This window comes from Drosophila simulans, chromosome 3R (assembly GCF_016746395.2).
Source record: "Drosophila simulans strain w501 chromosome 3R, Prin_Dsim_3.1, whole genome shotgun sequence".
Classification (NCBI taxonomy): Eukaryota; Metazoa; Arthropoda; class Insecta; order Diptera; family Drosophilidae; genus Drosophila; species Drosophila simulans.
The window spans coordinates 24,576,159-24,591,415 of record NC_052523.2 but is presented as its reverse complement, the minus strand read 5'-3'; the positions used below and the strand labels follow the sequence as shown (position 1 = coordinate 24,591,415).

At 42.0% G+C, this 15,257-nt stretch overlaps 1 protein-coding gene and 1 long non-coding RNA gene across 3 annotated transcripts in view; one reads left to right on the top strand and one right to left on the bottom strand.

The window, feature by feature from the left end:
* LOC123327293 overlaps nt 1-15,257 on the top strand; it is a 100,758-nt gene that overhangs the window by 30,007 nt on the left and 55,494 nt on the right. The window lies entirely within an intron of this gene.
* Nucleotides 1-15,257, bottom strand: part of LOC6729926 — a 64,914-nt gene that overhangs the window by 14,572 nt on the left and 35,085 nt on the right. The window contains exons 3-5 of one of the 2 annotated variants that reach the window (XM_016177699.3): nt 6,085-6,280; nt 4,438-4,529; nt 4,040-4,150 (exon numbers count right to left, since the gene is read on the bottom strand). In XM_016177699.3, the coding sequence (XP_016036685.1) occupies nt 4,040-4,150; nt 4,438-4,529; nt 6,085-6,229 (348 nt within the window). In that variant the 5' untranslated portion in view covers nt 6,230-6,280. The remainder of the gene's footprint in view (nt 1-4,039; nt 4,151-4,437; nt 4,530-6,084; nt 6,281-15,257) is intronic. The other variant, XM_016177698.3, reaches the window with a different exon arrangement.

The following is a 15,257-nucleotide window of genomic DNA, read 5'->3' as shown; positions in this document are numbered from 1 at the left end:
GAACTGGATGAAGGCTCGAGAGATATAACATCTTTCTCAACCAGCAATGGCTCATATCGTTTCACGCGATTGCCATTTGGCTTAAAAATAGCGCCTAATTCATTCCAAAGAATGATGACTATAGCATTCTCCGGAATAGAACCGTCTCAAGCATTCCTTTATATGGATGACTTAATAGTCATAGGTTGTTCCGAAAAACATATGCTTAAAAACCTCACTGAAGTTTTTGGTAAATGCAGGGAATACAACCTAAAGTTACATCCTGAAAAATGTTCATTTTTCATGCATGAAGTCACATTTTTGGGACACAAATGCACAGACAAAGGAATTTTGCCGGATGACAAAAAATATGATGTCATTCAGAACTACCCAGTTCCACATGATGCGGACAGCGCTAGACGTTTTGTAGCATTTTGCAATTACTACAGACGTTTTATCAAAAATTTCGCCGACTATTCGCGGCACATAACAAGATTATGTAAAAAGAATGTTCCATTCGAGTGGACAGATGAATGTCAAAAAGCATTCATACATTTAAAATCTCAGCTAATTAACCCAACACTCTTGCAGTACCCAGACTTCAGCAAAGAATTTTGCATAACAACAGATGCAAGCAAGCAAGCGTGTGGCGCAGTTTTAACTCAAAACCATAATGGCCACCAACTCCCAGTTGCTTATGCATCCAGAGCTTTTACGAAAGGTGAAAGCAATAAGAGTACAACAGAACAAGAGTTAGCAGCAATTCATTGGGCAATAATACATTTCAGACCATACATTTACGGAAAACATTTCACTGTGAAAACAGACCATAGACCATTGACATATTTATTCTCGATGGTGAACCCCAGCTCTAAATTAACTAGAATAAGGCTTGAACTAGAGGAATATAATTTTACAGTAGAGTATCTAAAGGGCAAGGACAATCATGTAGCAGATGCGTTATCAAGAATAACCATCAAAGAGCTAAAAGATATAACTGGAAATATATTAAAAGTCACTACAAGATTTCAAAGTAGACAAAAATCCTGCGCAGGAAAAGAACAATTGGATTTGCAAAAGCAAACCAAAGAAATAGCTTCAGAGCCCAACGTATACGAAGTCATAACAAATGACGAGGTACGAAAAGTAGTGACATTGCAATTGAATGACTCGATATGTTTATTTAAACATGGAAAGAAAATTATTGCAAGATATGATGTTGGTGATCTTTATACTAATGGAATTCTTGATTTAGATCAATTTCTCCAAAGGCTTGAATTGCAGGCCGGTATATATGATATCAGCCAAATCAAAATGGCACCGTGGAAAAAAATCTTTGAACACGTTTCAATAGATAAATTTAAAAATATGGGCAATAAAATATTAAAGAATTTAAAAGTAGCGCTACTTAACCCGGTGACCCAAATAAATAATGAAAAAGAAAAAGAAGCTATATTGTCTACATTACATGATGATCCAATACAAGGAGGGCATACAGGCATTACAAAAACCTTGGCCAAGGTCAAAAGACATTATTACTGGAAAAATATGAGTAAATACATAAAAGAGTACGTAAGAAAATGTCAAAAATGCCAAAAAGCAAAAACAACAAAGCACACAAAGACTCCAATGACGATAACTGAAACACCAGAACATGCTTTCGATAGAGTTGTTGTGGACACAATTGGTCCACTACCCAAGTCAGAAAATGGTAACGAGTACGCAGTCACTCTCATATGTGATTTAACCAAGTACTTAGTTGCCATACCAATAGCAAATAAAAGCGCAAAAACAGTCGCAAAAGCTATATTTGAATCTTTTATTCTAAAGTACGGTCCAATGAAGACGTTCATAACGGACATGGGAACAGAGTATAAGAATTCAATAATTACTGACCTGTGTAAATATTTGAAAATAAAAAATATAACATCAACAGCTCATCACCACCAGACAGTTGGAGTAGTAGAAAGAAGTCATAGAACTTTAAACGAGTATATACGATCCTACATATCGACGGACAAAACCGATTGGGACGTATGGCTTCAATATTTCGTATACTGCTTCAACACGACCCCATCTATGGTACATAATTATTGTCCATATGAATTAGTTTTCGGTAGAACAAGTAATTTACCAAAACATTTTAATAAACTACATAGCATAGAACCAATATATAACATAGATGATTACGCTAAGGAGAGTAAATATAGGTTAGAGGTAGCATATGCTCGAGCAAGAAAACTTCTTGAAGCACACAAAGAAAAAAATAAAGAAAATTATGACTTAAAAGTAAAAGACATAGAATTAGAAGTAGGAGATAAAGTTTTACTAAGAAATGAGGTAGGTCATAAATTAGACTTTAAATATACGGGGCCCTATAAGATAGAAAGCATAGGAGATAATAACAATATTACGCTACTTACTAATAAAAACAAAAAACAAATAGTTCATAAAGATAGATTAAAGAAATTTCATTCATGATTGAATTTAAACTTATATTTTCCTTAATCATTTATACAAATTTTCCATACACTACGTATATTTTTATCTTTGCATTATAAAATCAACTATTGTTGTTCAAACAAAAACACAAACAAAATAAAAATAAAAATAAAATAATTTGCATTTAATAATCAAAATAACTTCACTAGGTTACGTTATTTTTCAAAAGGAGGGAGATGTAGTATGTGCCTATGCAATATTAAGAACAATTAAATAAAATAGCATATTAACATATGACAGCACTTTGTTGCTATGTTTATGTTTATGTTTATGCACGCAGTTAGGCCCAGGGCGGATGTAACATGATCGCCCACTCGAAGGCCACAAAGTATAAGTGCATTGCCCACTTGAAGGCCAAAAAGTATAAGTGCTTGGTCAGCATTCACACGCCGACCAAATGCATATTACATACGTACATACTTAGCTCGCTCTCCCGATAAGCCTAGATATATAAGATATACATAAGAACGCCGCTCCGCCGCTGGCGTACCCGGCAGCGCAGCTACGCGGATTAGCCTAAGTCCAAATATATTCAAAACTGTAAAATCAGAGACTCTGTAGACGTTGAGCTGGCAGAACCATTTCTGCCTACTCTAAAATCAAAAGAAGAAATTGAATAAATATATGTCAGCCCGACGGCTGCCTTCAACTTAAAACGGACTTGTGTTCTTAATTGGAGTTCATCATTACAATCGCTTACTTTGCGGCTGTTGTTTTTATTAATGAGTGCAGCATGGAAGAGCGAATGCCGAGCATTTTTCCCCACTAGGTGGGCTATCCTGTCCGCTCCTTGTTGCTGCAAGTGCAGAATTTGTTTGTTTATTTGTTTGTTTTGTTTGCCAGCAGCCGCGCCATAAACTATTTTGCACTTTTCGCAATATTTCAGCCAGCTGCATGTTGGTGTGTGTGTCGTGGCACTTTCCGAATTGTAGAGCGGAATATTTCATACACAGACAACACACACATGCCCACTTGTAAATGCAAAACACCACCGAATATTGTAAATAAAAGTGAACAAATATTGCACAGCAATAGAAATAAAATGGGTGACACCGAAAGAGGGACACACAGGCGGCAAGACGCCAGCGGCAACTGCGACTGCCCCCGGCATTGTCCGCATTTAAATATTTGCACAACATTTGAATGCTTTCCCATTTTGCATTTGTTGAAATGCAAACTCGGCCCGAGCGAAACACATGCCCTGCTGCTCCAGTGATTTGTCCATTAAGCCGACAATGGGCGAGCAAAAACCAAAACAAAACAAACGGGGCTTATAATCAAAAGGCCGAACTAACAGATACCGAGCACTGACTTTACAAATCCGGATTTAAATGGTTAAGTTAAATTCTCTTTTTTTATTTCAATGTAGAGGACAACTTTAAGAAATTCTCCTCACAAGTATTATTTTTTTTTAATATTTTCATAAATTAAAATGAACATGAAATGAGCATTTTCGATACTACTGGTACACCTCGAATTCCAAGGAGTATCATACTTAATAGAGTAAAATACGAGCAGCTTGTGCTCATTGTGCGATCTTCAGCTTAATTTAACTTACATCAACATTAATGCCGGCGACGGCGAAGACAAATGTGGGCTTGGCCTCGCGGGGAACGTAGCGGTAGAACTCCTCCTGTCCGAAGTACCAGCGTACCGCGTAAAGCGCCGCCTGCGAAGGAACGGAAGGAAAATGCGTTAATGAAAAGCCTGAGTGGTGAATAGTGGAGGAGCTGTGCCAGCCGATGGAGCCGAGCGGAAGGAGCAGCCAGGACAATAGGCGACGGGCGGCAGGAGGCAGAAGACTGCTGGAGCGACGGCGTCGACGGCAAGACAAAGTGCAAGTAATTATAATAATTAAGCATGCCGCCGACGACAATATCCTCCGTATTGTTGACTTGGCTGCTGTTTCCCCGCGCATGCCGACTTACGACTATACCTGGAGGAAGTGTCGCTTACCTGCTCCAAATCGTATTGACAAGACAATGTCGCTGCATTTCCCATTAATACGGCCTCCGGTACAAATATCTTCAGGTCCTTCAGGCAGTGAGCTGAAAGAGTGCGGTGGCATTAATATTAAAGACAGTCCCAAAAGTCGTTTAACCGTAGAATCTCCCGAATGACTTGTCCCACATGTCGTATACGCAACCGTACGAATTCGATTCGATTCGAGAGGCGGTCTACAGTGGGCATACACAAAAAAAAAAGAAATACCGAAAAATAAAACCCAATTACCCAACCAGGCGGCAAAGGAAAGGTATCAGACCTGAACTACTGGCAACTCCACTTCCATGTTAATTTATGATAAAGTCGAGGGTCCGGCCCAAATTTAACTTGCATTAAATGCAATTTATTTATTTTATTCCATTTCGTTTCGATTTCGATTTGCCATTTCCATTTGAACCGTCTGAATAGCGCAATTCAACGCGAGTTGCCGCAATTATCAACATTAAACATGGCTCATTCGAATCAATTGGAAATTTAAATAAATTCCAGTAAAGAGATGTGCCAATATGATTATTCCATAAGCACAAAGCGTTAAATTAATTTACGTGAAGAGCAGAAAGTGTTGTATTTGCCATTGAGATATGCAATTAAAGTTAAATAATTTTTTAAAGGTTTTAATATGTTTAAATGCTCCTTTAATTGCCTTTGATGAAATCGTACACATTTAAAGATATGGCTTTAAAAGAATTTACCGCACATCCAAGCCATTAAAATAAATGAATTTTTATATATTTGTACGAAACTGTGATCACTTCAGGTATCGCAAATATCTGCATGTGGAAAGATCTTATTGGTTTTACTTGGAACATTTTTTAATTACAAGGTGCGGTGCATTAATTTAATTTCTGGGTGTAATTTTTACACTACATCTAAACCTTTAATTATTGTAAAGGTACCAAATGAATAAAGATAAATTCAACTAAATGAGTAAAGGTTCGGACCTAAATGAATATTTCGAGATGGCGGGCAACACAATTTGTTAATCAAACCGAGCACTTGATTAAGTGCCGGCTCAGAGCGAATGGAAATATATTAAAATATTTTAATATTCATGGCCTTCTTATCCTGGCTCATAAAAACCCATGATAAATATGTAGTTTCGGTCTCGAAGGGTAGTGTACTCAATAAATGACCTGTCCTCGCAACGGTTCATACACATGCCATTCGAAAAGTTTTCATCGATTTGTGGGATCGGCGGGATGGCGACGGAAACAAGTGGAGTGACAGGCATGTGGTTGGCCAAATTATGGCAACTTTAATTGAACAAACCAATATTAATCAAAGGCCAATGCTCGCCCATTCCCGGGCCATTTAATAAATTGACTACTTCACCGCCGTTCGGCGGAAGAGTTGGTTTTTCGCCTGGTCAATGGGTGGATGAATGGGTGGTTCAGTCCATAATATATGTGTATAAACAGTTATTTGGTAGATTAAATAATCAATTTTAACCACGCCCCGCAACACGCAGTTGGCATAATAAATTCAGCTTGTTTAACATGACAGACTGCCTGAAGTGGTGGGGGATTCGGATTCGGAAACGGATGGGGATGGGGAAGCCCTGCAATATGCCATTTATATGTGGGTCTTTTGAACACTTACCACTGAGCAATAACTCTGAGATTATAATCCAGCTCAACGCCAGCATATTGAATGCCGTATGCAAGGCTCCCGGTCGGCAGGCGCTGCTCATTCTTCGTCCTTTTCGTCCTTCTTCTGGCCGGCTCCGTATCCTTTGGCTGGCCATGTCTGTTTGTTGCCGCTACAGTCGCAATATCTGCTGCTGCTCCTGTTGCTGCTGTAAAAAGAGTTGCAGTGCCTGAGAAAAAGTTTGAAGCACCATATAATCATATTTGAGATGATGCTTTCAGGCTTATTGATAACTGGCTGGCTACTTGTCAAAGTTTCAGCAGTAGCAGCAAATTGAAATGTTGCTCTTCCATCTAGCCCCATCTTCAGTCTATTTATCCGCTCTCTCAGTGCGCTTTGTTTCAGTCTATATCTCTGCACTTTGTACTACGGAGTACATTCTATGTCCTATATGTGTCCCCCTTCTGCCGTTTGACAACTTTCTAAGGCTTTCAATGACACGCGTCCGTAAGTTTCAACAGCTCGACGTGCTTAAAAAGTTTGCAACAAGACAAAAACCTTTAACTAAACAGCACACAACAGGCGATTCTCTGTGCGAGTGAGTGTGCGTGTGAGCCAAATGGCATTAAGCATACGCAGCGTTCGCCCAGACGAGACCAGACCAGACCAGACCAGATCAGACAGATGCATCAGAACACCCACTGATTGACAGCTGGGGGCTTTATTTGGCATACAGGAGACTGAGGCGGTGCGTCTGTGACAACTGAAATAGATTGGATATGTGAACAGTGGACAGTTCTGGAGAGGGGGGATCTCGAGAACAGGGTGGATACTAGTGACCAAAACATTGAAAACAATTGTCAGTTGCTGGTTGCATTTGTAACTTGGCTGACAGGACAAGACGTCTGCGTCGTGTATCAATTAGACCGCAAAATCAGCAAGACCAATTGTTTGGCTTCCATTTGGCCGCAAAAACAGAAGCTAATGGTCAAAAGTTACAAATGGCCCGCAAGCATACACTGCACATACAGATACAGATACAGAAGCGGAGATACTGCGGTACGACCAGGATATTTTGATAATGATATCATCATATCAACGCATTAACTCAAGGCGCCCTAAGCACATAAGCCTGGGTCGGGGCTTATATGTCATTTACTGCATCGTCTTAAGGTCGAGTGCGCAGAGCGTTTTGCTTCCAATTTTGAATGGCAATCCCTCGAAATAAACAGAGAAAACCAGAACTAAAGACAAACCCCAGAGTTGGAGCAATAAAATGCCATTAGCCTGGACGGGGGACCTCTGCTCTCCAATCATTTTGTGCTCTTAAGCAGGCGACTCAAAGTTATCGTCGTCGTAGTCCCTCTGCCTCAAAAGCAACAATCGCATTAACCTACACAGCCACCCACTGAATGAAGGACCTCGGACCAAGGACGGAGGACGAAGTGTTGCCTTTGCATTTTGCATGCCCATCGACCTTTCCTTTCGACCATTTCGAGCATATCGTTTTGCAAATTGTCCGGCAGATTGAGACACATCCTCATCGATTTGTTTGCTTGCGGGTTGGTTTTCTGGATCGACTCCGTTAAATGCCCTCATGTGAGCATTTAAATTAAATTTAAATATTATTGTAGGCAAGTCGATTATGTTCGGGTCATCATTTTGAACTTTAATGTTTCGGTGTTATTGTTTGAATGGCCTGGCCCGGAGCAGCAGGCCTTCTCTGACTAATAGCCTTTCTGTTTTCGGGGCACTAAGGGAAATTATTTTGCGGTTGCCTGGTTGTGGGCCTGATATCCTCTGATGTTCCTCAGCCCCTTTTGTATTACCAGCCATTGTCTTTGTGTTCTCTGGCATTAGGAATTCACAAAATTTGTAGTCCGGCTCAAATTTGATAAAAACGAATTTCCAAATATTTCATTATGATTTTAATTGAAATTTCTCCGCATAGTAAATTTCTGGCCCAACCCAAATCCTTTTGTGCTTCGAAGAGTTAAATAAGATTGAAATATTTCATTTAATGTATGTGTGCGTGCCGTGAAAAGCCAACCGAGCTCCGTAGATCATAATAATAAACAGAGTAAATTAACAAAAAATATTATTCGGCGCTTTTCTAGAGGCATCAAAATTTCTTGCCAGACATGAAAACGTGTGTAATTAAAAAAGTTACAGCTTCAGCTAAATAAAATGTCCAGAGCAGTGCATGTATATGTGTCCGATTAACTTTTTTAAAGTGCTATAAAACAGTTGATTATGGCGTCATTAACGCAAATCTAAGCGCTGGGGAGAAATAATCAAATTAATTTTTTATGTACAAAGTTTGCAGTTTGCCAATAAGAGCCCAGCTCATCATAAGCAGTCAGCTCTGAAAAGGACGCTTAACCTAATGGGAAAGTCGGTGGTTGGTTGACGGGGGAGGGGTTCCGGGCGGATTTGAATTCTTGGGGAGCCAACCGCTCGTGACGATGGCTACGATGCCAAGGACAAAGGACAATGCCGGATATTCAAATTCCGAGAAGAAATTCAATTGAAAGTCAAATCAAAACAAAGCAAACGAAAATCCGTAATTGACAACATTTCAGCTGATAATGAGCACTTTGCCAGGGGGCTGACAAAATCGAAAACCGATGGACGGGGGCAAAAGTATCTGTACGCGGGGATATCGATGGAGTTGAAATCGAATCAAATCGGAGGGGTGGACACGTCAGCAAACCCATCAAAAGCAGTGGCCGAGCCAATTTAGATGATTTTCTGAAATGACCTGAAATAGTTCGCAAAACGCAATCGATTGTTGTATGGCTAACAACAGCTGCACTCAAATTAAAAGTATGTTTCTATGTTGATATATAGAAAATGAGTATCTTATAGATTTCTCAGTGTTACATATTTTCTTAACGTGGACTATTTATTTACGTTGACTGCCCTCTTGTATTTTTTGGTGGTTTTCTAACTTTTTTAAGTGTAGCCAATAAGTAGTTATTGGAGAGCAGTTGCTTACCGGTTTCTAATGCGGTTGGCATGACAGGCCAGAATGCTGAGCCATCATCAGGTAAGCCCAGTTGTCTGTCCAGTTAGCATCGATTTTGGAGCTATGATGCCAATCGCCGACACTTGAGCTACCGAAAATTGGCATTGTTGTAGGGAGAAAAATGGGAAACAGGGAAAGTGGAACGGCTTTAAGGCCAGAAGCACTTAAAGGATTCAGTCAGCTGTGCCGGCCCTGAAACTCATTCATTTCGCTGATCCACTTTGCTAATCGCCCGCTGTCAGACGGAGCATATACACCTAAACAATAATCGCAAATCAAGAGAAATCGTTGCTATCATACGCACACACTTATAACGCATTAAATGCGTCCTTGATTGATGCGACACTTGCTCGAGGGCTTCTCATTAGGTTTAGTGCCCCTACGAGGCGACTCGAACACTTGTGCTGCTGTTGCTGCTGCTGCTCCTCCGGCCTCTCTTAGAGCTCCAGCCTCTAATCAATCAATCAGTGTTTATGCCACATCCTCCTCGCCGGAAAGAAGGCCCTTCGCTCTGCTCCAAGGACCAAGGACAAACGAATCGAAACGAGACGAAACCAAAATAAAAGAACTGAAAGCAGCAGAAAGTACATAATGAACAAAGCGAGAAAGAAACTTGGCGAAACAATTGTCCCGCTTGATGCGTCGTTTGACGAATGCCCCACGGGGTCGGATCTGAATCCAGATTCCAAATACGGAATACTATAATCGGTTCCGTGCCACTGGTTAGCCCCCATCTTCTTTGGCTCGCTTCAAAAAGGAAGCCGCCAGCCATTGGCCCCCAAAAATACCCTTCAATGTTTGCTTTTGTGCGGCGTTGGCGTTTTTACAACTTCCGTTTTTCGGTGAGGCAAGGCGAGTTCATCACAGGTTCCTGATTGCCAATGAAGGATTAATGCTGCTGCTGCTCCTGCTGGTTAGGAACACTAGGGCCACGCTTTGATTGCAGCAGCGTTTGGCTGCAGGCTGAAACCCAACTAGGATCGAAGGAGCCAGGAGCACGACCATTTGCCAGGATACAGGCGGCGGAAGCTTTGTGTAATGGCACAAAGGATTGCAAATTGCCAAGGCACTTCCTGCAAGGACATTGATTTCTTTCCCCTTTTTTATGCCAAGCCTGATCAAACGGTCTTCCTACTTCCTCCGCCACTTATGCATCTTCCACTCAAAGACTTGCTATTGCCCAGCTTTGAGGTGACACGCCTCCTGTCTCCCGTCCACCACCCTCTGTTTCCCTTAATTATGCATGACTCACTAATGAATTTAGCCGTAATTATTTGCAGGCAGCAGCGATAGCCGGCCGCCGAAGACGTGGTCGTGAGAGTCCGTTGTTTCGGGTCAATATTTAATCAAAACGCCGATTGCGGTTGTCACTCTGACTTGGGCATCCGGAGGTCCCGAGCCCTAATTAGCCACTGCACGTCTCTTTGACGCCGTGTGCGATTGTAGGCTCATCCACTCAGGCGTGAGGTGGCAACCGAAATCTGATTAGATCTGCCCGGTGAATGTGCAATTTAATCGCCTAACTGGTTTCGAATAGCCTCTTAATTAGCATGTGGCACTAGGTTATAGATATCAAACAGATATTGTGTTATAGAGTATTGATAATTCTTTCAACTCAAAAGTTCATATACAATACATTGTTTCGCTTAGCGTTCCATGGGCATTCTTAAAAATAATCAAATCCAAGTTAAATAGTTATTTAAACATCTAATTTATTTCCTTGCATTATTTGAATACTCAGACTTTGTTTACCCAAACGGTTTCGATTAACCTCTTTATGAGCATTACGCATTAAGCAATTTGAATTATTGCATATTTCACAAATAGAGCTGTTATTCAGACAAACTTGCTGTAGGCTCTAGGCGTATATGTTTATCATTTAATCTCTTGACTTTAATTTATTTTCCAATATAATATAAATGCGCCAGGCCCGAAGTTAAACTCTTAGCCGTTAAAAGCTATTGCCATTCACTTAAGCTAATGCTGTAGGATGTATTTGAGTTGCTGAAATTCGAGTTGTGTCCAATTTGTTTCCGCCCATTCTCACACGAAAACTTTATCATTTAGTTATTATTGCCCCCAACAACCACTCGTTGAGACGAGTTGACAATTTTAAGGCCAAATAGTTTGGCCACCCACGCAGAGAACCAAGTGCCCCGCACCCAAATGAGAGGTAACCGAAAGCCATTTGAAGTTTGTTGTAGCTGGGAGTCCCAGGCCCTGACAGAGGGCTCCAGACCCAATCCAGAGACGGGCAACATAGAAAATGCATTTGAAACTCGAACTGTGAACCCCGAAACCGATAAATCACACAGTGAAAAACCGGCATTAGTACATTCCGAACAAAAGAAACTTAAAGGATTCACGCCGCCTGTCCGGTGGCTGTCAGGAGTTTGGCCAGAAGGCGGCGATGTGATTTCGAGGGCGGCTGTCCTCAAAAGGGCGTGGCATGGGCGGCCAGACGGATGGGCGGACGGACGGAGACCAGACGCCGGGACGACGGACTCTGTTTGCATTTGGCGCTGGTCGCCGACTATTTATGAAAATAGTTTGTGGAGCAAGTTCCATCCATGGCATCGCAGCAGCCCCATCTTCTGTGTGTATACTCTATGTAAAAGTTTCCTAACCACTGGCTGCCAAAAGTTGTGCAAATTGTGGCCGAACAATGGACGGCAGCTCTGTGATTTCTCGGTTTTAATTTCGATGCCTCGGATTGTTTTTTGGGTTTTCGGGGATGACAGAGCTAATCATGCCAGTCGCTCACTTTATGCACGAGCAGCACTATTCTAGCTTCCTCCAGACGGAGTTTTGCATAATTAAATGCCCGCGGGATCGCCGAGCTTTCGGTTTCAACATCAAAGTCACGCATGTGAAGTCAACTGTTTGTGGGTCTAATTCTTAAAGGCGCTAACGATTCTCCTGCCGATTTTGCCTGCCGTAGACATGTTAATTTACCAAGCTTGGGTTAAATCCATACAAGGCACCCATTTTTTCCCCTGTTATTTTGAGCATATTTGTTTTTTGGAGGCCTGGGGCGCCGAAAGTTTGTGCGTGAACCGTCGTGGCTGGTGCTGCTCAATTTAGTTAAACGTAAATAATTAATTACCTGCCGTTGCCTGAGTTATGAAATGCGCAATTAGGCGCGTTTAATATTTAATTAAGGGCCAAACGGCAGAGCGACAAAAAAGGAAACCCGGAGCAACAAAAAATCCGTAACCATTTGCCGTAGTATCCCGGCAATCCGCCGCCCGGTGAGCACGCAAACACACGCTCCTGGCGTACGAATCCCCGAAAAGGGGCGTGGCTGTTTATCCACGGGAGTGGGAATGGTTGGGCATGGGTGTGGAGCGGATGAAGTGGCTGGATTAAGTGGCAGCTTAAGAATAAACAGGAAGAGGCGGTCTGGGAAATGGCTCCTTCCACCGGGGAGTGACTAAAACATTGCTGGCCAGTCGCCGGACCCCAGTGCGTATACTTGATTTGTGTGCAAGTGTTGGTTAAAGGCAAGCTTAATGCTAAGTAGAAACTGGAGATTAGGAGCAGCATCAGCAACTCCAGTCCAAGGCGGCGATAGTAAACTAGCGGGATCTAGGGAAAAACATTAAAGAGCGCCCACACAAATGACGGAAGTTGGATGGAAACAGAAGAACGGACCATAATCTTTAAGTAACATGGAGTTCAGCATTCCCGGCGGTGAGGGAAAAAGATTCTTCTTGTACATAATCCAGCGCAAAACTAAGTAAACTATGGCCAGTGCAGTAGAGCGAAAAATGCAAAGACTGCATGGTGGGAAAATAAAATCTAATTTTCTTGTCTTAAACTATTCGATCGGATTATGGTGTCACGAAGACTGATAGGTTTTGCTCGGTGTTTGCTGAAAAATTTGGGTTTTTGTATTCCACAACATGCATATCCTTCAATTGGATTTCGTTTGACCTCCTTCCTTTATTTCTCTGTGATTGGTATTATCTAAGGCTTAAGGTTTTTCTATTTACATTTTTCATAGTGTTTAAGACATAAAGATTTCAATAATGTTTCAGGCTCATAGCCAGCATCCTTAGAACCGTTCCCCTTCATATATTTTTCCATGCTCATGGATAGCAACATTGTTCCGGATATTGGGTTAATGACGAGCATTTGCCTATTAGTAGGCCTCTTTAGATTACCCAGCTACTTGGCCCCTGACTCTGGATAGAGATAAAGTGGAAAGTCGAGGGGGAGCAGTCCTAACAGCCCGATAATTTGCCTCTGTCCCGGAATTTTTGGTTAGCTCTTAAGCAGCCGCTTCCATGTCGTTTTTTTTTTTTTATTTTACACTCATTAAAAGATAAACGAGACAAGCTAATGACTTTTGGGCTAAGTAGTGACTGGGCCTTGACAAGGGGTTGCAACAGTATGGGTGGAGCAGCTTTCCTTTGTGGAAAGGGGCAAAAGGGAAGTGACGAAAGCACCAACGATGGCAATGAAGTGAAAAGAAAATGGCGGCTGCGTTTCCGCTACAAGCCGTTAAATTAAAGCGGAGAAAAAAGAGAAAGCCAGAGATTGCGAATGATAGGGATTGCATGTCGGAGACAGGCGAGTGCCGGGCTGTGGGCGTGGCAGCCCAGAAAAAGGCGCGGCAGATAAGATTCGTTTATGACACCCACGCCCCCAACATGCCACAAATTCACATACAGTATTTCCTCGTTCTCCATATATTTCTCTCTCAGTCCCCATGTGCTTGTGTGTGTGTGTTTTTGTGCACGTCGCAAGACAAATGCAAATCCCTGGGTAATTAGGAGTTGTGTTCATGTCGTCGCGGTAATAGTTTTATGTTGCCACATTGTAGGCGACACGATGCGTGGCATCATGACAACCCAGCCCTGCAGCCTTATTCCGAGATTGAAGCCAACCACCCCAGTCGTTTTGGGGTTAATGCTGGCCTGCGTGACATCCTCGCATCCTTTTTCATTTGCCTTTGGTCCCCAGTTTGCTCATCAGGCACTGACTGCATTTAATTTGATTAGCAAGCCGAAAATATACGCTTTCATTAGCCCACGCTTTTAATTCAATTCCAGCTAATTTTTTGCGCCAAAGAGAAAGTTACAAAGTTGCCAAAAAACATTGTTCGCCCCGCTTTTAGCCTCGTCCCCTGGGTTTTTTCTTTGGCTTAAGCTGAAGTTATGTTTCGTTGCTGTTGGGGCGAGACCTATATAGTGGGATAAAGGAATATTTATTTTATTACAAATTTATGATTTTGTTTTTTCTCCGCCACGGCTGCCGCCGCTGCTGTCTTACATAATAGAAAACGGAAGCGGAAGCGTGAAATGAGCTTGTGCATAAACATCTACCGCCCACACAAACACTCGTTTAAGCAATGGCCATGCAGGTGGAATCGCATCCGCCGTTTCGGTGGCATTTTATGACACGAAACTCATAACTTTTTCGTTGGGTAGATGCTTATTTTGCTCAAAAATCCGCATCACCCACATAAATATCGTCCGAAACTCAGGCACACAGACAGACATACACGCACACACATAGCCACTGGAGGAAAATAATGTATAGCTCACTTCTAGGCATAGCATAGCCGCAAGATAAAGTGGCATTTGAAACTTGTGCTCACTATTTCTGTGTTTTGGCCTTGTTTTTCCTGTTCTATGTGCCTTTTGCTCTTACTATATATATATGTGTGTGTGTTACTGGTAAACTTTTTGCCAAGATCGCGTCACGCCTGGAAATGAAACTTTTCCCTTTTTCCCAGGCAGTTTCCGCTTGCTTAGTCGCCAAATGAAAGGGGCGACGAGTCTCGAAAGTGCACCTTTTTGGGTGATCCAAGCATCCCTCCATTTGGTTCATCAGCGTAAATGTCAAAGGGCTTTGTCATTGGCGCCACTTGACTTTGTTAAATGTTAACAGTTTTTATCTGCTGGCGGTTAATACGCGGCGCTGCCTTACTCATAATTTATAGCACGAAATAATGTGCCATTAAAAGTTTCGCCGGAAGGCAAAAGAAGTGAAAAGGAAACTGGAAACGAATGAGGAAAGGCGGCGCCTCGAGTCGCAGCTGCCACAAATAACTTTGCATGCACGTGTTGAAAACGCCAGCGATACAAATCTAAGCCAAATGGGGGGAGATGGATGCTCGGACTAAGCTCAAAATGAAATCAACGCCGGC